This window comes from Cucurbita pepo, chromosome LG12, assembly GCF_002806865.2.
Source record: "Cucurbita pepo subsp. pepo cultivar mu-cu-16 chromosome LG12, ASM280686v2, whole genome shotgun sequence".
In the NCBI taxonomy this organism is placed as follows: Eukaryota; Viridiplantae; Streptophyta; class Magnoliopsida; order Cucurbitales; family Cucurbitaceae; genus Cucurbita; species Cucurbita pepo.
Window position 1 is genome coordinate 928025 of NC_036649.1, and position 21322 is coordinate 949346.

The window sequence follows — 21322 nt, forward strand, 5'->3', positions numbered from 1 at the left end:
TATATATATATATATATATATATATATATATATATATATATATATATATATATATATATATATATATATATATATATATATATATACAATGACTTGGATGCATTTTTTTATAAATATATATTAAAAAAATCGAACTAATTCTTCATACCTCGCTGCTGGTATAATAATTCAGGTATGAGAGATGTAACCTAAGTTCACTGTTAGGAGATATTATTGTCAGAATCTATAACCTAATATGAGATCTCACATCGGTTGGAAAAGGGAACGAAACATTCTTTACAAGGGTGTAAAAATCTCTCCCTAACAGACGCGTTTTAAAAACCTGGAGAGGAAGCCGGAAAGGAAAAACCCAATGAGAGTAATATATGCTAGTGGTGGGCTTACAAGAGACGTGTATCAATAACAAAAATTAATGAAACATCGTAACTCTAGATTATCATCCACCTAAAATTAGTAACCATCCAAGAATAAATGAAATGATGGTGTTTTTTTCACATTTTCGTTAAATTTCATATAACATGATCGAGATGTTTTTGTTCATATCAGCCGCTAATGTGGAGTCCAAACAAAAACGAACTAAAAATGAAAAATAAAAACAACAAGACATGGAAAGAAAGAACGCATGCATGGAGATTTTGTTGATCGGAGGTTCAAGAATTTACAGAAGTCCATTACTAAGAAAAGTGGTGATGTGGTCTTGCTTGTGAGCGGAAGGAAGCTTCTAAACCACTATTTCGAGCTAGAGAGTGAGCGATCGCTCAACATCGAACACTACCGAAAATAATTAGGTTATTAATTTAGATGCAGTGTTTTCTAGGGCAATGATTGGATTATTAATTCCACGTGTTGAATTAGTGGAGTGGAGAAAAATGAAATAAATAAATAATAATACAAAGAATGTGATAAATGCTATTTTAGTAATGTAGCATGTTTTTTAAAAGGGACAAGTGGGTCAAGTGCATCACATAGTGCGACCAAATTAAATAAATAAATAAACCATTTATTTATTCCCTTTTCTATGTTTCAGGTTCAATTAATTTATACTGTGGACTTTAATTACTATTCTTTTTCTTTTCAAATGTTTAAACTCTATTTTAAATATTTTTTTTTAATATTTTCTATTATAATTTTAGTTTAATTTTTTTTTCTTTTTTAGCTAAATTTTTCATTCAATTTTTATATCAAATATAAATTAATTATAATTGGAAGTAAATTAATGCTACGGGTAAAGTGTATAAAAATCTAAATCCACTATTACTAAATATTGTCTGTTTTGACCTGTTATCATTGTCAGCCTCACAATTTAAAACCTAGTAAGATGTTTCCACACACTTATAAAAAAAAATGTTTCGTTTCTCTCTGTATCTCATGGAGTGTTTATGTAATAAATTTTAGGAAAAAAAACATTATTACTTGAATTAAAATTCGTATTTCATATCTTTTGGTCACGATATAATGTCTTTATTATATTATATTATTCGAATAGATCTATTTTTTAATAGAATTAATCTTATAATATAATATTTCAATTATGAAATTTAAATTGGCGTAAATATATATATATATATATATATATATATATATATATATATATATATATATATATATATATATTGCCATTGATTTTGACACAATTGCCCATAATGGGCCGACAAGATTGTCCACAATGACCCAAACCCTAAAAAATCAAAACAAATTTATTTAGATTTTGAAAAAGGGGAAAATAATTAATATTGACATGTGCTAAGGACGAGAAAATTTGAAGATTTTTTAATTTTTACACACATATATATAAGATTTTTTAAATGCAAAAATTGAGCGGTAAAACGGTAGCGTTCTTAGTGAATATAGCATGATCGAGCCCAAATTACAGCAGCTTCAGATGAAAAGAGATTAGGGATATTAAGAAAAGGGATTTATCGAGAATCTAAAATATGATAAAAAAAATTGTCGGCTTCAATGTAACTCAATGGATTAAGTTATCATCATTAATAATCTAGACCAAGATATTAGAATTTCTAAAAGGGTCGTTCCAACCTCGTGAAACTTCAATTGGTAGAAGCTGCAATTTCCCTATTTCGATTATGAGTTTTTTTTTTACATAACATTCTCAATCGCTTAAAATATGACAAAATTTCTGTACACTATTTAAACGTATAAGTGTGATTATTCGAAAGATCGACTACTTATAATTGAGGGTCAACCTGAATCTAATAGCCCAAGCCCACAACTAGTAGTCCTCTTTGGCCTGTTATGTATCACCATCAACCTCACGGTTTTAAAACGCGTCTACTAGGGAGAGGTTTCCACACCCTTATAAGGAATGCTTCATTTCACTCTTGAATCGATGTAAGATCTCACTCCGAACAATATTAGTCAATACATCTCAATCTCTTCTAGGAGACTATGAATTTCAATTTCAATTTCCAAGTAATAATATACACTTTTAACAGAAGCTCAATTCAACTTTAAGAATCAACTTGAGTATAATTCAACTAGTTAAGATATATACTCTCAACGAGTATCATAGGAGAGATTTGAATCTCTGACCTCAACAGATACAAACAAAATATTAAAAATCGAGTACATCTTGCACCTCGAGAATACTAATTAATTGCATAACATAATTTCGATCCTTAAAAATCCACCCATATTGAAATTATGAGATGAATTTTATTACAAAATGCACAAAAGAAGAACAAAAATAGTTAATCAAGGTTAAAACATCCATATAACATAGACCAAGAATTGGGGAAATTACAACACAATTATTGATTCACAAATGCCCCAATCAATTAGGTTACCATATTTCATTCCATATGTGAAATTCACTTCTTCCTTTTCTCCTCATACTCAAGAAGCTCCTCGAGCACCTTATCGTCCAGACATTCCAATTCAATCACATGGCGTCCTCCCGAGCCTTGGCGCCTCGACGCCGGAGCAGACAAAGAAGAACCAGAAGAGCTTCCACCAAGAGAAGGATACTCATCAGGGAAATTCAGGACAGCCAAATGGCCACGCATGACATAGGCAGCTCGATCATAGGCTCGAGCGGCCTCCTCCGCCGTGTTGAAAGTTCCAAGCCAAACCCTAGCTCCATGCCTCGAAGAGTCACGAATCTCCGCCGCAAATTTCCCCCATGGTCGACGCCGAACGCCACGGTAACGTACCTCGCCACCCTGATCAGTACCGGATCTCGGTTCCTCGTCCATTTTGCATGGTCCAATTGGGAAGTAACCCTTTTTATACACGAGACGTTACAACAAAAAGCAGCCAAAAGGAAATCTAAACAAAAACAAAAGAATAATAGAAATTAACACGTGGGTGTTAGAAGGTTCTTCAAGTGTAAAGAGATCATGGGCTGTCTCCAATGTATCTGGGATTGGTCAAGAAAAAAAAGACATAAATTTGAGGTTTAATTTTGAGTTGGGTTATTTAATTTGGGAATGCTTTGAAAGCCAAACGATTTGCTGCTTCTTCTCTCTATCTTTTTCACTTAGATTCTGTTTTGAATGGAAGTTTAGATTCTTTGTCATAAATTATAGGGCTAGAGGGACCAGAAACATGGCATCTTCATTCGATTAATTGAAGGGGTTTTGTTTTTGTTTTTGTTTTCTTGTTCTTTTTTAAGGAGCTAGATTCGGTTCTGTCTTCTTTTCTTTTTTTGTTTCTTTAATTTAAGAATATCAAAAGGGGATGAAATTCAATGGAAATAAGGAAAATGGTGAGAGACATCAAACGTTTGACTAGGGTTTGGAACAAAATTCAAACGTTTGGACCGTGTCCAATTCTTGAACTATGTTTGATTGTCGTTTTGTTCATTATTGTTCATGTACTTCCTCTGCTTCAAGGAGACGAAAATCAAAATCGTGTTTGAATTGGGTCCATATTTCCTGTTGAGTTTAATATGTGGAGGATTGTTGGAAGAAGAGTCTCACGTTCACTATCTTCATTAGTGTGAAGGGTCGTGGATCCTAACATAACGTTTGATCAAAGGCTAAATAAGTCAGCCCAAAAGTTACTGACGATTGGTAATGGTGTAACTAGAAGAGCTCAAAGACTAAATTAGTCAATTCAGGGATTACCCACGATTGATAATGGTATAACGAGAAGAATTGAAAGGCTAAATTAGCCCGTCCAAGAGTTACCCACGATTGGTAATGACATAACCGAGAAAAATGAATAAATAAAAGAAAACCATTGCTGTTGAAGTGGTATTTCTAGAAGGCTCTGAATTATTAGAAAGTCTTTGATTCCCCTTTTTTTTAATGCAAAAGTGAAAGGAAGTTTCGGTTCCATTTTTTGTATTAACTTTCTCACGTGCAAATGCCACTTGCTCTCTCTCTTTTCTATTTCATTTGAGTATCTTATCTTTTTCTTATATTTTGTACGTATTTTGTACGACATGTATGTCAATAGTTGCCGTTAGGAATCACGACTCTTCACAATAGTATGATATTGTTCACTTTGAGTATAAGCTCTCGTGACTTGAGCTTCCCCAAAAGGTCTCATATTAATGGAGATATATTCCTTGCTTGTAAACCCATGATCATTCTCTAAACTATTCCCAACAATCCTCAACAGTTGCATTGTGCCACCTCCAAAAAGTTCTAAGAAGGGTGAGATACTCTCTATAAATCACTAAGTTCACTGTTGATGATAGTGACAATTTCGATTATGACTTTGATATGGGACGGAAGCTTCTAACTACGATGAACGTACTAACTATTGATACAACAAAAACGATTAGGAATATGTGTTGTTTACATGCTTGCAAGGTAATTGGGACAGATAGGATACGATCACGGTGGCTCTTAGATACCATGAGGAGACCCCCATATAGAAACGTTTGTATGAGTCTTCAGCTAAAACGTTATAGTCTCGAGCAAAATGTTAGAAGTTCGAAACCCGACCTCGGAAAAAAAAAAAAAAAAAAACAATAAATTTGAAGCATGTAAATGAGATTGGGCTTTGTGTTGACTAAGCTCAGCCCATCAGGACATTGTCGGCGAATATTTTATAATAAACAAATAGAAATGTTTGAATTTTTGTAACACTTAACTGTCAGTCAAATGGGAATGAGTAGACTTTGACCAGTGATATAGTAAATGAAATTTCTCGTGGTAGCACGTGACGACCGAACAGGCGCACGTGCTGGTGCGAAAAGAAAACTTGGGTTCTGGCCTGCCCGTTCAAACTAGACTTAGTCAGCCCATCGAATATTATGCCACACCTCACAATCCAATCTTTGACTCTTTTCATATTTCATGCATTATTAAATAAATAATTCCAAAAATACCCTTTTAACTCCGTCTAGTTGTAACGATCCATACCCAAGATTCAGAATCCAAATTCGGCACCTGATGGTACTGACATTCTCTTGCGACATTATCACGTTACTTACTCTTTGCTTCTAATAGTGAAGTCTATCCCTAATTGTAACGATCCATGTCCAGGATTCAGAATCCGAATTCGACGATCCCGACATTCTCATTCGACTTGATCACGTTACTTACTCTTCATTTCTAAAAGTGAACACTATCCCTAGTTGTAACAACCCTCAAATACGACACGTAATGGTCTTGGCATTCCCATGCGACATGATCACTTACTTTCTCTTCGCTTCTAAGACTGAAAATTATCCCTACAAACCAATACGAGTTCTTCCAGGATGGTTTATCTTCGCTCACATTAAAAAAATTACTCCAAGTAAAACACGCTTAACTATGAAGTTCCTACAACTGAGTTACCGAAAATGAGAGTGCACGTTGTTAATATAGACGTAGTTTCGTTTAAAAATAAAAATAAATGTTTAATGTCAAATATATACAAAAGGTTGTCAGAAATAATTTTTAAGGATTTTTCCATCTTCTTCTGACATACTCATTTCCCAAGTAAAGTGCCCTTAAATAGCTGCTGCCACCTCCCCATGTGCTATGTTTCACATTTTTTATTTCAATTTTCAAATTTTCATTTCTTTTTTTCTATTTACATTTAGCTTAAGTCAACTAATATTTATAAAAATTAAAATTTCCCTTTCAAATTATATACTCCACTATTTCTAAAAATTTATTAATTTTATTATTTATAGAATCGTACATTTTTTTAGAAAATAGACTAACAAAGAGTATTCAAGGACAGCGTTGAGATGCTACCGTGCAATCAAGGCTGGCTCGATACCATGAATCTCCCTCTCAATGACATGTGTTCACAACTACCCATTTGTAGCGTCGAGACGCTTACTTCTTGCATTTTGATGTAATATTAATTTTTCCAAAGTTAAACGTGTAACTAGAGTATTGTGTCTCGATGCTGTCATGATTCTTATAACGCTAATTTCTTATATATAAAAAATTAAACATTAAAAAATGTTGTAAAGATGAAAGAAAAAAAAGACATTAGGAGACAGCAAGAAGAATCTTGTAGGTGAATTATAAGACCAGCTTGGAGTGGATGTTGTAGTGGTTCCAACTACAGAATATTGCCCCCAATTTTGGGGCACATACCCATAATTTTGGTCTCAACCAATTATTATCTACAATAATTTACCTACTTTCAAAAAAAAAAAAAACATTAAAATATATTTAGTAAATTCTTGAATTTTTTATTTTTGTTGCGAAGTATTTATAAATTTAAAATTTAAGATTCTATTAAACATAAAATTAGAGTGTTATGCTATAATCAGTTAGATCGATTAAGTTTAAAAAATTTGAATTCGGAAAACTATTTATATTTGGAAGTAAGTAGTTTATGGTAAGATGGTTAAGAATAAGATTGATTTCCATTTTTTCACAACCATTTGTTGACGATCTCTTTCATGCTTAACATGAGAATGATATTGTTTATATTTAGTCAATGATAGAGATTAAACATAAACTTAATAAGATTAAACACTTTGAAATATGTGGGGTACATGAATGCATCTAGACCACGTTCAAATAAGAGCGATCTTGAGGATTGGATGACGACCTATACTAACAAGGTGCACCTTCGTTTTCGGTAGCTTAATCATAGAAATTTCATAGTTAAACGTGGTTTGCTTTAAGTTATTTTATGTTAGGTGACCTCGTGTGAATTTTCTTCGGATGTATGTAAATGAGGACAATGTATGTTGTAAGGGGATAGTCTTTACTTTTACAAGCGAGAAGTAAGTAACGTGATCATGTCATAGATGACCATCAAGTGTCGATTTCAATTAGGTGAAAGATTACGATATCAACTTTTTGACTTATGGTTCGAATGATGACGTTTTTTGATAGGCAAAAAGTGAGGATGGCAAAATAGGCTCACTATTTTTGTTGTATTTGTACACATTTTTTTCCACAAATTGTGAAGCAATTGAATTTTGCCTTTTGGTGTGGGGACTATGAATGGAATCCCACAAGCAATAGTGAAATTAATTACACCCATTATTTGAATTGTCTTGTCTTCTTGTTTCTCATCTTTCCCATTTTGTGTGTATTTGTAAAGAAAAATCAAACCTTTACACTTTTTCAAATCTTATGATATGATTTGATACGACATCATTAGCGGTTTTGAATTTTGATTTGGACCCATTTCTTCTTTTTCTCTCCAAAACACGACCCTAATTTTGGATTTGGGTTGCTTTCTTCGACATCTTTTTGAAACTTTTCGATCCTTTTGTTTTCCTTTTTTTAATTAGTAGGTAATCTTTATTTTCTAAAAGCGTTTCAAAAGTTAAATTTTTGTTTTAAGAACGGGAGGGAATTCAATGTTTTGTTTAGAAGATGTGACATGTGAGGATCCCACATCGTTTGGTGAGAGGAAACGAAACATTTCTTATAAAAGTGTGAAAACCTCTTTTTAATAGACGCGTTTTAAAATCGTGAAGCTAATTGCAATACGTAACAGGCCAAAGCGACAATATCCTACTAGCGGTGGGCTTAGACTGTTACAAATGGGATCAGAGCCAGACACGGGGTGGTGGTATGCCAGCGAGGACGCTGTCCCCTAAAGAGATGGATTGTGAGACCCTACATCCGTTGGAGAGGGGAACAAAGTATTCCTTACAAGGGTGTGAAAATTTATCCATGCATTTTAAAATCGTGAGGCTGACTGTCTATGTAATAGGGCAAAACAGACAATATCTACCAGCATCTTGATCATTTATAGGACGGAAACAAAGAAATTTAAGAAAAACAATTTAAAATTATTTGATGGGTGGTTAAGAAAGGAATAATATACTTAGGAAACCGACAAACAAATGTATTTATCTAATTTTTTATTTTCCATCCAAAGGTTGGTTTCATACCTAAAATTAATAATCATTATATTTTATTATTTTATTCTCCAAAATTTGTGTTTAAAATTACATATATTTTCAATAATTTTCAACACTAAATTTTTAATTTTAATTTTTTAAATTAACTTTATAAACAATCGATCATATCCCAAAAAAAAAAACACATTTTAGTTAGGAAACCAATCATTTTACAATAAATCATAATTGAAAAATAATTATAAAAAAAAAAAAAAGAAAAAAAAAGTGTTCTTCGTGCAACCCACAAATTAATTTAATTTTCCATTACGTAATCAAAGTACACAAATTTCAAGACACAGACAAATTTTTCCAAAAATATTAAGACAAAAATAAAAAGGAATCGAAGTCTTCCAAATTTCAATCTTCGTCTTCTCCAAGCTTCCTCTCTGCAACTCCAAATTAATGGAAAAACCCCTCATCTCTCCGTCGGCCACTCCGCTTCACTCCTCCACCGCCGTTTCAAGTTTTCCGATTATCGCCGTTGCCGTCATCGGAATCTGCGCCACTGCGTTCTTACTCGTCGGCTATTACATCTTCGTCATCAAATGCTGTCTCAACTGGCAACGAATTGAAATCCTCCGCCGGTTTTCCCTTTCTCGCCGCCGTGAAGAGACGTTGATACTCCGGCAGCCGGTGGAACCACGTGGGTTAGACCCATCAACGATTCAATCAATCCCATTGATTAATTACAAGAAACCCATTAAGGAAACAACCAGTGGTGGCGAATGCGCCGTTTGCCTGACGGAATTTCAGCCGGAGGAGCAATTGAGAAAGATTCCGATTTGTAGCCATTTGTTTCATATTGATTGCATTGACATTTGGCTTCAGAATAATCCCAATTGCCCACTTTGTAGAACCTCAATCTCCGCCCAAAATTGGTTGATTCCGGTCGATCAATCCCCTTCCCCTCGAGATTTGCCTCTCAATTCCGGCAGCTCCGTCGCTGCCACCACCGCCGATATGAATTTCGTTGTGATTGAACTTGGTCGGAATCCCGACCGGCGCCGTCCTCCACCGTTTGGAAAGGTTACGAGTATGGGGGATGAGTGTATTGACATGAGGGAGAAGGATAAGGAGTTTTTAGTGCAGCCCATTAGGAGGTCGTTTTCGATGGATTCTTCCGGCGACCGGCAGCTGTATATGGCGGTGCAGGCGGCGGTGCGGCAGAGCGGCGGCGGCGGTGAGAGTAGGGTTGAGGCAGAGGGTTGCAGTAACAGAGTACGAAGATCTTTCTTTTCCTTTGGGAGTGGCAGAGGATCTAGAAATGGAGTTTTGCCCATTCAGCTTCAACCTTAAAAGCCTGTTTTTTTTTTTTTTTTTTTTTTTTCCCTTCTTTTTTGTCGATTTTTTCATCATTGTAATTTGTAATTTGGTGATGTAGATTACACCATAGTTTGTTCATATTTCTTTGATTTGGAGGTTTTGAGTGAAATTTTTGGTGCTTTAAGAGCGGATTTGTTCGTCTCGAGTCTATTTTATATTTTCGAATTCATCAAAACCGAGCTGATATGCGTTCCACTGTTCTAAAACCTAGTAATTAAGTATTTAATTTTAATAATTATTGTATATAAAATTCAAGATTATTACTGTACATAGAAGATGATTATGTTCAGGAAATAACCTAAGAGATCTACTATGAGATCCCTTGTAAATGTGTGTAAATATCTCTCTAATAGATGTGTTTTAAAGTCGTGAGACGGAGGGTGATATTTAATAAACCAAAATGGACAATATTTGCTAGTGGTATGTTTGGGTTATTACAAATGGTATCATTCGAAGCAGACATTGAGTGGCATACAAGCGAGGATGTTGGTCCCCAAGGAGGGGTGTATTGTGAGATCTTACCTCGGTTAGAGAGAATAAGGGTGTTAAAAACTTCGAGTTGGACATCGAGAAGCATGCTACCGAGGACACTGCTCCCCAAAGGGAGGAGGAATGTGAGATCCCACATCGGTTGGAGAGCAAAACGAAGCATCCCTTATAAGGTTGTTGGAACCTCTCCCTAACTTCCGAGCCAGACATTGGGCAGTGTGCTAGTGAGGATGCTGGCCTCCAAGGGGGGTGGAGAACTGTGAGTCCCACATGGATTGGAGAGCAGAACGAAGCATCCTTCATAAGGGTGCGGAAACCTCTCCCTAACCTCTGAGCCAAACATCGAGTAGCATGCTAGCGAGGACGCTAGCCCCCAAGGGGATGGAGAACTATGAGATCTCACATCGATAGGAGAGAGGAACGAAGCATCCCTTATAAGAGTATGGAAGCCTCTCCCTAACCTCTGAGCCAGACATGAGGCAGCGTGCTAGTGAGGACGCGGGCCTCCAAGGGGGTGGAGAATTGTAAGTCCCACATTGATTGGAGAGTAGAACGAAACATCACTTATAAGGGCGTGGAAACCTCTCCCTAACCTCCGAGCTAGACATTGGGCAGTGTGCTAGTGAGGACGTTGGCCCCCAAGAGGGTAGAGAACTGTAAGATCCCACATCGGTCGGAGAGCAGAACGAAACATCTCCCTAACATATGTTTTAAAATCCATTCTAGAGATTCTCCACGTTTGCTTTCAATGTAAGTTGATTATCGAAAAATTCATCCATATTTCCTTTCGAAACACCTTTCATAACTCCATTCAAGATCTTCCGAAGCTTCCATCTAAACGTCTGACAAGTCATACTCGAATTTGCATCAGAAAAATCTTCCCTAAACAAGAAACGTTCAATGATAATCTATTCCACGAGCATGCGAACTAAGGCTCATCGTGTGAAACATGATTACTAGCGATAGACTCATCTCGAAGCTTATGTACATCTTCTTTGCCCCATAACAATAAATAAAGCCCAACCAACACGATAACTCCACCAACAATGCTACAAAAATAGAACAATAGCATAAAATTTAGTGTTCATCTCAATCCACCATTACAAAGATATGAAGCTTCTTACCTGCCGACGTAAAGCCTTTGTCCAAGAACAAAGTAAGCCAAAAGCGCAACCAAAACGGCACCAAGTGGACTGTACATGGTGGCGAAAACTGGGCCTTTTTTTTCAGTGCACCAAAGTTGTATATACACCACCAACGCTGAGCCCACAATGCCCTGCGAGTATTCATTTTTGGCATCACTATTAACACATCACAATCTAAGGCTATCAAGGTTGCTTTCCTGAGTTTCCTTACAGCATACATAATGCACCATAGATCAATGTTGATTCCAACCTTCCAAACTCCTGGCTTGTGTTGTGTCAACAGTGCGAACACGCCTGTTTGTGCTGCTCCGATCAGGTTCATCCATGTCGTTAATGATAGCTGAGCCGGGTATCGTTTTAATGTAAATGCCTGCATTTTTCACCTGAGATTAATATATATACATATCTATTGTTCAAAGCATGGGAGAATACAGAGAATGAAGAAAGTAATGTTTGCTAGTGAGAGGATTTCACACCCTTATAAGTAATGTTTCGTTAAAACTCGTTTGCTAGTGAGATGTTTCCACACCCTTATAAGTAATGTTTTGTGGATTTAAAACTCGTTTGCTACTGAGAGGTTTCCACACCCTTATAAGTAATGTTTTGTGGATTTAAAACTCGTTTGCTACTGAGAGGTTTCCACACCCTTATAAGTAATGTTTTGTGGATTTAAAACTCGTTTGCTACTGAGAGGTTTCCACACCCTTATAAGTAATGTTTTGTGGATTTAAAACTCGTTTGCTACTGAGAGGTTTCCACACCCTTATAAGTAATGTTTTGTGGATTTAAAACTCGTTTGCTACTGAGAGGTTTCCACACCCTTATAAGTAATGTTTTGTGGATTTAAAACTCGTTTGCTACTGAGAGGTTTCCACACCCTTATAAGTAATGTTTTGTGGATTTAAAACTCGTTTGCTACTGAGAGGTTTCCACACCCTTATAAGTAATGTTTTGTGGATTTAAAACTCGTTTGCTACTAAGAGGTTTCCACACGCTTATGAGTAATGTTTCGATCCTCTCTCCAACTGACCTGGAATCTCGCAATCTACCCTCTTGGGGGTCAACAAACTCATTGGTACACTGCCCAGTGACGGGCTCTGATATCATTTGTAACAACTCAATCCCACCGCTAGCAGATATTGTCCGCTCTAGCCTGTTACGTATCGTCGTCAGCCTCACGGTTTTTAAAATGCATCTAACAGGGAGAGGTTTCCACACCCTTATCAAGAGTGGTTTGTTCCCCTCTCTAACCGACGTGAGATCTCACAAGTCACCCTTCTCAGTGGCCAAAGTCCTCGCTAACACACTGCCCAGTGTCTAGCTCTGATACCATTTGTAACAACCCGAGCCCCACCCCCTAATAGATATTAGCCCATATTAGCCCGTTCATCTACCATATATAATTTGACCACTCCCGGTTGTCATATATAGTTTTACTATTTATAAACATTGATTAAGCTATAAATGAGCCGTAGACATCATAACTCAACATTATCTCATATCGTCAACATCGCCCCCTCCCTCCTCATTCTAGATCCGAGTGAAGAATGATCATTCTTCGTCATTCAAAATCTAGACTAGGCTTTTGACGATGACGATGGCGACGACGAGGAGAAATATTTAGAACAAGATGAAACTTATAAAAGCTATAAAATTTAGTGGGGATTTTAAGTGAGGATTAGGGACCTGCATAATGTAGGAAAGGGCCCAAGAAATGCAGCTTGAAACAGTAAGAACCGAACCCTTAAGCCAATTCTCATGAACATGATGAGTAGCTGTGTGTTGCATATGGATTAAGGGATGCCACAGATTTGTAATGATGGGTCCCTTATAGAAAGTCATTACCATCGCACCGCCCAATGAAACCAATGTCCCCAACACTTTGGCTATTCCTCTTGGATTTCGAAGGTCAACAGCCTCCAATCTGGCCATGATCAAAGAGTTAAGAGTATCAGTTCTTGATTTCGATCAAATATGTGTTAATCAATAGTTTTTAAGTATCTAAAGAACTGAACTTGAACATTACTGCAATTATGAATGTCAAGCAAGCTATAGTGTTAACCATTGATGAGAGGAAGGTAGGAGATGTGTATCTCATGCTTGAGTAGTACATGTTTTGACTCAAACTCGTCCTGCAATTTCATTATCGTTTTAATCTCTATAATTTAGATATCGGGATGAATTGAACGTGTGACATTAATTGAAACTTACCCGAAAAGTGAAAGAACAAAAATCTCTAAGAATAATGCCACCGTGATCCTCGGTCTTGATTTTCTATGTAAACCAAACAAATGTTCATATGAATAGAAGAAATGCTCATACAGCCCAAGCCCACCGCTAATAGATATTGTCTACTTTGACCCGTTACGTATGTTCATCAGCCTCGTGATTTTATAAAACGTGTCTGTTAGGGAGCGGTTTCCACACCCTTATAAGGAATGTTTCGTTTTCCTCCCCAACTTATATGGGGATCTCACAATCCACACCCCCTTGGGCGCCACTGTCCTTGCTGGCACACTGCTCACTCTGATACCATTTGTAACGGTCCAAGCCCACTGGTAACAAATATTGTCCATTTTGACTCGTTACGTATCATCGTTAGCCTCACGGTTTTTTCTAACGCGTCTGTTAGGGAGAGGTTTTCACACCCTTATAAGGAATGTTTCGTTCTTCTCTCCAACCGACGTTGGATCTCACAATAATCCTCAAGTTCGGAGGATTTATGAGATCAAATGATGGAGAAGATGTTCAAAGTCCATCTTTTGTTTCTTTCTCTATCATTCATGAATTAGAATAAAAAAGACGAATTCGAGATGAAAATCACAGTACCTTTCGAGAAAATAAGCAAAGGGAAACAAAGCGATGGTAGCAACGATTTGTCGATAAGTAACGTGGATGTGAGGATTCATACCATGCTTGAAGGAAGCATCCGTAAAGAAATACAAAAATGTGTAGCCAAATTCGGTTAGAATTATGAGGATGTGTGGCTTGAACTTCTCGAAAAACACTCGTAACAAATAGACGTTCTTCATCATGGCAACGACCGATATCCACCACCGATGTCGTGGCTCCTCCTTTGTATACAAACTCTTTGAGCTAAGTTTGAGAGTGTACACATAGAAGAACTTATTTGCAAGTATTAAGTTAGAAAAGGAAAGGTTATTTGTTGAGCATTAGTTCACAGTCATTATCAATGAGATGAGGACAAATACCTTTTACTTTACTCCTCCAAAACATTTTTAGTAGTAAGAATATATGAAAATATCAACTTTAGAGCGGAGAATATATGGAAAGTTCGAGCAAAATCGTGTTTTTCATGTTAAAAGAACCATGCACAAATTTGGTTGAATTAAGGGGCGATTTTGCTGCCAACGATTCATATCACGACTCAACAGTTGTTCAGTGGTGGTGGTCGATACGTGTTTGTGTGGCCCTTAGTTTGGTTCTCTATTGGAGATGGACGGGAGCTCTATTTGTAGTTTAGGATGATGGTTATTTTAGAAGTGAGAAGTTCTCTCCATATCAAGGTTTCTATATTAGCCTGTGAGATCCCACATCCGTTGGAGAGGGAAACGAAACTCACCTTATAAGAATGTGAAAACCTCTCCCTAGTAGACGCGTTTTAAAATTATGAAGCTGATGGTGATACATAACAGGTCAAAACGGACAATATTTGCTAGCGGTGGACTTTGACTATTAAAATGGTATTAAAGCCAAACACGGGGCGGTGTACCAACGAGGCTTGGGCCCCAAAAGGGGTGGATTGTGATATCCTACATCGGTTGGAGAGAGGAACGAAACACACCTAATAAGGGTGTGAAAACCTTTCCCTAGCAGACCCGTTTTAAAATCGTGAGACGACAATACGTAACGAGTCAAAGTGGACAATACTCGCTAAGAGTGGGCTTGGGCTGTTACATAGCCCTCTAGTTTCAAGGAGTTGGTTGAACTCTTTAGGAGGTACATTCTACTGCGGCAGAGGTTGAAAGGGAGGGGTCGTGATTAAGATTCCTAAAAAGATAGGAAGAACCATTTAAGGGTATTTTTGGAATTTACTTAAAAATTAAAAATTAAGGGTATTTTTGAAACTTATTTTAAAGTTTAAGAGTATTATTTATACTTTTAAAAGTTTAATAATAAAGTATATTTTCATCTATAAAGTATATCGGATATTATTTTTGACATTAACTAATATTTAAGATAATGTTAACTAATTTATAAAAAAATAAGAATTATATTAAATTGGTAAATCAATATCAATTAATTAATTAACTATATTTAAAATAAAATAAATAAATAAAACAAAGGAATAAACGATGTCTCTAAAAATCCTATACCAAATATGAGTATCACAAAGTCTCACCCATTCTCACCTCTCCTTGGCTTTATCCATAGTTTAGGTGGTCAACACCAAAGGCATCTGATTCTCAAAGAGAATGTGCAGCCAATCAGCGGTTGCCATTTGGCGATTCGGACAGATGCGAACGGCTTAATAATCAACCAAATGGTCAACCAAATACAAGAATATCGGTAGCCTGCATGAGCACCTTTTCCCAAGGTCAGAGGTTCAAATCCTTGTACCTTCGACTAAAAAAACGCAAACCGAACTCCTACACCTCATTGGCAGCGTTCTATCATATATCTTGGTTCCCTTATGAGAGATTTCGAGTGCAGCCAATGTCCAGAGCATAATTCGAGCTGAAATGGCTATGGTTATCCAGCTTCGGAAGGCTAAAACAACAGAGATTTGGAACTTTCGACATTCGTCTCCGGTATGAGCTTGTGTTCAAACTGCAGCCAATATCCAGAGCATAATCAGAGCTGAAATGGCTATGGTTATCCAGCTTAGGAAGGCTAAAACGACAGAGATTTGGAAGTTTTGACATTCGTCGCCGAAACTGCAGCGTCCTAAGTCACTGAAGAACAATACAGCTACCCCGCCCGAGGCGGAAGCTGCAGCTAGAGACAATGTTGCTGTCACCTGAAAACCAAGAACTGGATGAATGCTTGAAGTTCCCTATAATCTAAAACAACTCAGAGTTTTGTAGGTGTTTTAGTGTCTCACCCAATCCCCAACTACAAAGAGGCTGACTAGAATAGGATTGTGAAGCATCTTCTTCCTTAACAAAGCATATGCATCTAACAATGCCAGCATAAAACTCCATGTCAGTTGCAGGCCCATCGACGCGATCACGTAGCTGCAAATCATGATTCAATCACAAACTCGGAGTTCAGTTCATGTCGTATATCATCTCAAATTTGATAAATTTACATAAAATTCAGAGTTCGTATGGTATCAGAGGGCATCTCACAGTTTCTTCTATAACTATTTTCACTGATTTCTCAATGACTGTTTCATGAGTGGAAATGAAGAAGATAGTGTAACCGTCCAAACCCAATCTGCTTTGGCCCATTACTGTCTACTTCATGGTTTTAAAACGCGTCTATTAGGGAGAGGTTTTCACACAATTGTAAGGAGTGCTTCGTTCCCCACTCCAACCAATGTGGGATCTCACAATCCACCTCCCTTGGAGGCCAACGTCCTCGGTAGCATACCACCCGGTGGCTGGCTCTAATATCATTTGTAACAGCCCAAGCCTAACGTTAACAGATATCGTCCGCTTTGGCCCGTTACGTATCGCCGTTTGCCTCATGGTTTTTAAAACGCGTCTACTAGAGAGAGGTTTCCACACCTTTACAAGGAGTGCTTCGTTCCCCTCTCCAACCGACGTGGGATCTCACAATCCACTCCCTTTGGGGGGCCAGCGTCCTCGCTAACACACCGCTCGATGTCTGGCTTTGATAGCATTTGTAACAACTCAAGCCTACCTGCTAACAGATATTGTCCGCTTTGGCCCGTTACGTATCGCCATCAACCTCACTGTTTTTAAAACGCATATACTAGGGAGAGGTTTCCACACCATTATAAGGGGTGCTTCATTCCCCTCTCTAACCGATGTGGGATCTCACAATCCACTCTCTTTGGGGGGCCAGTGTCCTCGCTGGCACACTGCTTAATGTCTGGCTTTGATAGCATTTGTAACAGCACAAGCCTACCTACTAACAGATATTGTCCGCTTTGGCCCGTTATACATCACCGTCAGCCTCACGGTTTTTAAAACGCATATACTAGGGANTCGGAGTTCAGTTCATGTCGTATATCATCTCAAATTTGATAAATTTACATAAAATTCAGAGTTCGTATGGTATCAGAGGGCATCTCACAGTTTCTTCTATAACTATTTTCACTGATTTCTCAATGACTGTTTCATGAGTGGAAATGAAGAAGATAGTGTAACCGTCCAAACCCAATCTGCTTTGGCCCATTACTGTCTACTTCATGGTTTTAAAACGCGTCTATTAGGGAGAGGTTTTCACACAATTGTAAGGAGTGCTTCGTTCCCCACTCCAACCAATGTGGGATCTCACAATCCACCTCCCTTGGAGGCCAACGTCCTCGGTAGCATACCACCCGGTGGCTGGCTCTAATATCATTTGTAACAGCCCAAGCCTAACGTTAACAGATATCGTCCGCTTTGGCCCGTTACGTATCGCCGTTTGCCTCATGGTTTTTAAAACGCGTCTACTAGAGAGAGGTTTCCACACCTTTACAAGGAGTGCTTCGTTCCCCTCTCCAACCGACGTGGGATCTCACAATCCACTCCCTTTGGGGGGCCAGCGTCCTCGCTAACACACCGCTCGATGTCTGGCTTTGATAGCATTTGTAACAACTCAAGCCTACCTGCTAACAGATATTGTCCGCTTTGGCCCGTTACGTATCGCCATCAACCTCACTGTTTTTAAAACGCATATACTAGGGAGAGGTTTCCACACCATTATAAGGGGTGCTTCATTCCCCTCTCTAACCGATGTGGGATCTCACAATCCACTCTCTTTGGGGGGCCAGTGTCCTCGCTGGCACACTGCTTAATGTCTGGCTTTGATAGCATTTGTAACAGCACAAGCCTACCTACTAACAGATATTGTCCGCTTTGGCCCGTTATACATCACCGTCAGCCTCACGGTTTTTAAAACGCATATACTAGGGAGAGGTTTCCACACCATTATAAGGGGTGCTTCATTCCCCTCTCCAACCGATGTGGGATCTCACAATCCACTCTCTTTGGGGGGCCAGTGTCCTCGCTGGCACACCGCTCGATGTCTGGCTTTGATAGCATTTGTAACAGCACAAACCTACCTACTAACAGATATTGTCCGCTTTGGCCCATTATGTATCACCGTCAGCCTCACGGTTTTTAAAACGCATATACTAGGGAGAGGTTTCCACACCATTATAAGGGGTGCTTCATTCCCCTCTCCAANTTTGGGGGGCCAGCGTCCTCGCTAACACACCGCTCGATGTCTGGCTTTGATAGCATTTGTAACAACTCAAGCCTACCTGCTAACAGATATTGTCCGCTTTGGCCCGTTACGTATCGCCATCAACCTCACTGTTTTTAAAACGCATATACTAGGGAGAGGTTTCCACACCATTATAAGGGGTGCTTCATTCCCCTCTCTAACCGATGTGGGATCTCACAATCCACTCTCTTTGGGGGGCCAGTGTCCTCGCTGGCACACTGCTTAATGTCTGGCTTTGATAGCATTTGTAACAGCACAAGCCTACCTACTAACAGATATTGTCCGCTTTGGCCCGTTATACATCACCGTCAGCCTCACGGTTTTTAAAACGCATATACTAGGGAGAGGTTTCCACACCATTATAAGGGGTGCTTCATTCCCCTCTCCAACCGATGTGGGATCTCACAATCCACTCTCTTTGGGGGGCCAGTGTCCTCGCTGGCACACCGCTCGATGTCTGGCTTTGATAGCATTTGTAACAGCACAAACCTACCTACTAACAGATATTGTCCGCTTTGGCCCATTATGTATCACCGTCAGCCTCACGGTTTTTAAAACGCATATACTAGGGAGAGGTTTCCACACCATTATAAGGGGTGCTTCATTCCCCTCTCCAACCGATGTGGGATCTCACAATCCACTCTCTTTGGGGGGCCAGTGTCCTCGCTGGCACACCGCTCGATGTCTGGCTTTGATAGCATTTGTAACAGCACAAACCTACCTACTAACAGATATTGTCCGCTTTGGCCCATTATGTATCACCGTCAGCCTCACGGTTTTTAAAACGCATATACTAGGGAGAGGTTTCCACACCATTATAAGGGGTGCTTCATTCCCCTCTCCAACCGATATGGGATCTCACAATCCATCCCCTTGGGGGCCAGCATTCTCATTAACACACTGCCCTATGTCTGGCTCTAATATCATTTGTAACAGCCCAAGCCTACCGCTAAGAGATATTGTCCACTTTCACGGTCTTTAAAACGTGCCTACTATGGAGATGTTTCCACACCCTTATAAGAAATGCTTTGTTCCCCTCTCCAATCAATGTGGGATCTCACAATCTACCCCTTTGAAGGCCAANTGCTTAATGTCTGGCTTTGATAGCATTTGTAACAGCACAAGCCTACCTACTAACAGATATTGTCCGCTTTGGCCCGTTATGTATCACCGTCAGCCTCACGGTTTTTAAAACGCATATACTAGGGAGAGGTTTCCACACCATTATAAGGGGTGCTTCATTCCCCTCTCCAACCGATATGGGATCTCACAATCCATCCCCTTGGGGGCCAGCATTCTCATTAACACACTGCCCTATGTCTGGCTCTAATATCATTTGTAACAGCCCAAGCCTACCGCTAAGAGATATTGTCCACTTTCACGGTCTTTAAAACGTGCCTACTATGGAGATGTTTCCACACCCTTATAAGAAATGCTTTGTTCCCCTCTCCAATCAATGTGGGATCTCACAATCTACCCCTTTGAAGGCCAACATTCTCACTACCACACCGTTCAGTGTCTAGCTTTGATACCATTTGTAACAACCCAAACCTACCACTAACACATATTGTCCAATTTGGCCCATTATATATCACCATCAGCCTCACAGTTTTTAAAACGCATCTACTAGGGAGAGGTTTCCACACCCTTGTAAGGAGTGTTTCATTCCCCTCTCCAACCGACGTGAGATCTCACCGAAAATGCTAAGCTCAAGAATGGTATTTGAGAGTTCTTGGCAAGAGCTGCCATAGGAAAGCTCAAATGGAGTGCTCTATTCAACTTATAGCTATCTTAAAACTTAGAAAGCAGCAATGAAAAGCCATAACCAAAAGCAGCCAAATCAGTACTAAAAGGAAAGAATTAAACAGAGCAGCAGCATTCACTAAATACAATGCAAAATCAATACTAATCAAGCCAAAACAAGATAAGGGGGAAGAATCAATAAATACCAAAAAGCAGTGAAGTTATAGAAGCCAACAGAGGTAGCCATGGAAGCAACAGCCCCAGCAGCAAAAGCACATTGCAAAACCCTCAACACAAGCCCAGTCAATGTCCCTGGAGTCCCAGCAAAATCCAACATGTTTTCCTCCAATTCTTCATCCACAATCCACAGAATACCCTCAAAACCCCACCATTTTCACAAAATCATGCCCCAAATCAACACCCAGAAACCCTAATCAGCAAAATCTAAACAGATCGTTCAATCAACGCCAGAAAACAGAGTAATGCGGATGTTGGTGGCTTCTGGCTTATGGGTTTTGAAGCGATTATCAATCCTGGGTGCCATTGATCTTTGAAGGACGGAAATGGGGAGATAAAAAAGTAGAAGGAAAGTAAAAACGACAAATGAAAAGCCCTAAATGGCGATCTTCGGCGGCACGCGTTGATTGGTCCACCATATCCTCTGGGTTTTGGTGGGGTGTTGTCAATTTGGAATGGAAGAACAAATTGAAGGGGATTCTTTAAAATAATGGTATAAAAGAAGACAACCTTGGGGCTTATGAAACTTGTGGGCGAAGCACTCGAGACTGTCTGGATTTTGTTGCTTCAGCTCCACTTTTTGTTCATCTTTTTACTGTTTTTCTCATGATTGTTATCACTCTTAATTCATTTTGGTGTGTGTTAGAAGAATTAAATGCTTGGATCAAGTTTTAACAACTATTTTGTTTCCTCCTATGAAGAAACACTTGAATTACTTATCAAATGTTTGAATTTCGGCAGG

At 38.6% G+C, this 21322-nt stretch overlaps 4 protein-coding genes across 5 annotated transcripts; 1 reads left to right on the plus strand and 3 right to left on the minus strand.

Annotated features, from left to right (window-relative positions):
- Window positions 1-2828: 2828 nt before the first annotated feature.
- On the minus strand, window positions 2829-3212 carry LOC111806344 (ethylene-responsive transcription factor ERF098-like). Its single transcript, XM_023691607.1, has one exon. The coding sequence runs from the start codon at window positions 3210-3212 to the stop codon at window positions 2829-2831; it is 384 nt and encodes a 127-aa protein (XP_023547375.1).
- A 5308-nt stretch (window positions 3213-8520) lies between these two features.
- On the plus strand, window positions 8521-9793 carry LOC111807442 (RING-H2 finger protein ATL16-like). The gene has a single exon (XM_023693175.1). The coding sequence runs from the start codon at window positions 8684-8686 to the stop codon at window positions 9575-9577; it is 894 nt and encodes a 297-aa protein (XP_023548943.1). The 5' UTR covers window positions 8521-8683; the 3' UTR covers window positions 9578-9793.
- Window positions 9794-10852: 1059 nt separating this feature from the next.
- Window positions 10853-14365, minus strand: LOC111807451 (WAT1-related protein At4g08300-like). 2 transcript variants are annotated; one of them, XM_023693184.1, is made up of 7 exons: window positions 14068-14365; window positions 13450-13512; window positions 13254-13370; window positions 12925-13162; window positions 11450-11608; window positions 11218-11369; window positions 10853-11142 (listed from the first exon to the last, which is right to left on the minus strand). In XM_023693184.1, the coding sequence occupies exons 1-7, from the start codon at window positions 14271-14273 to the stop codon at window positions 11022-11024; spliced, it is 1056 nt and encodes a 351-aa protein (XP_023548952.1). In that variant the 5' UTR covers window positions 14274-14365; the 3' UTR covers window positions 10853-11021. The 2 variants fall into 2 exon arrangements, with proteins under 2 accessions (XP_023548952.1, XP_023548953.1); XM_023693185.1 differs by lacking the exon at window positions 13254-13370.
- Window positions 14366-15555: 1190 nt separating this feature from the next.
- On the minus strand, window positions 15556-21167 carry LOC111806592 (CASP-like protein 5B3). The gene is made up of 3 exons (XM_023691968.1): window positions 20550-21167; window positions 16304-16436; window positions 15556-16219 (listed from the first exon to the last, which is right to left on the minus strand). Exons 1-3 carry the CDS (start codon window positions 20678-20680, stop codon window positions 16025-16027), a joined length of 459 nt encoding a protein of 152 aa, XP_023547736.1. The 5' UTR covers window positions 20681-21167; the 3' UTR covers window positions 15556-16024.
- Between the last annotated feature and the right edge of the window lie 155 nt (window positions 21168-21322).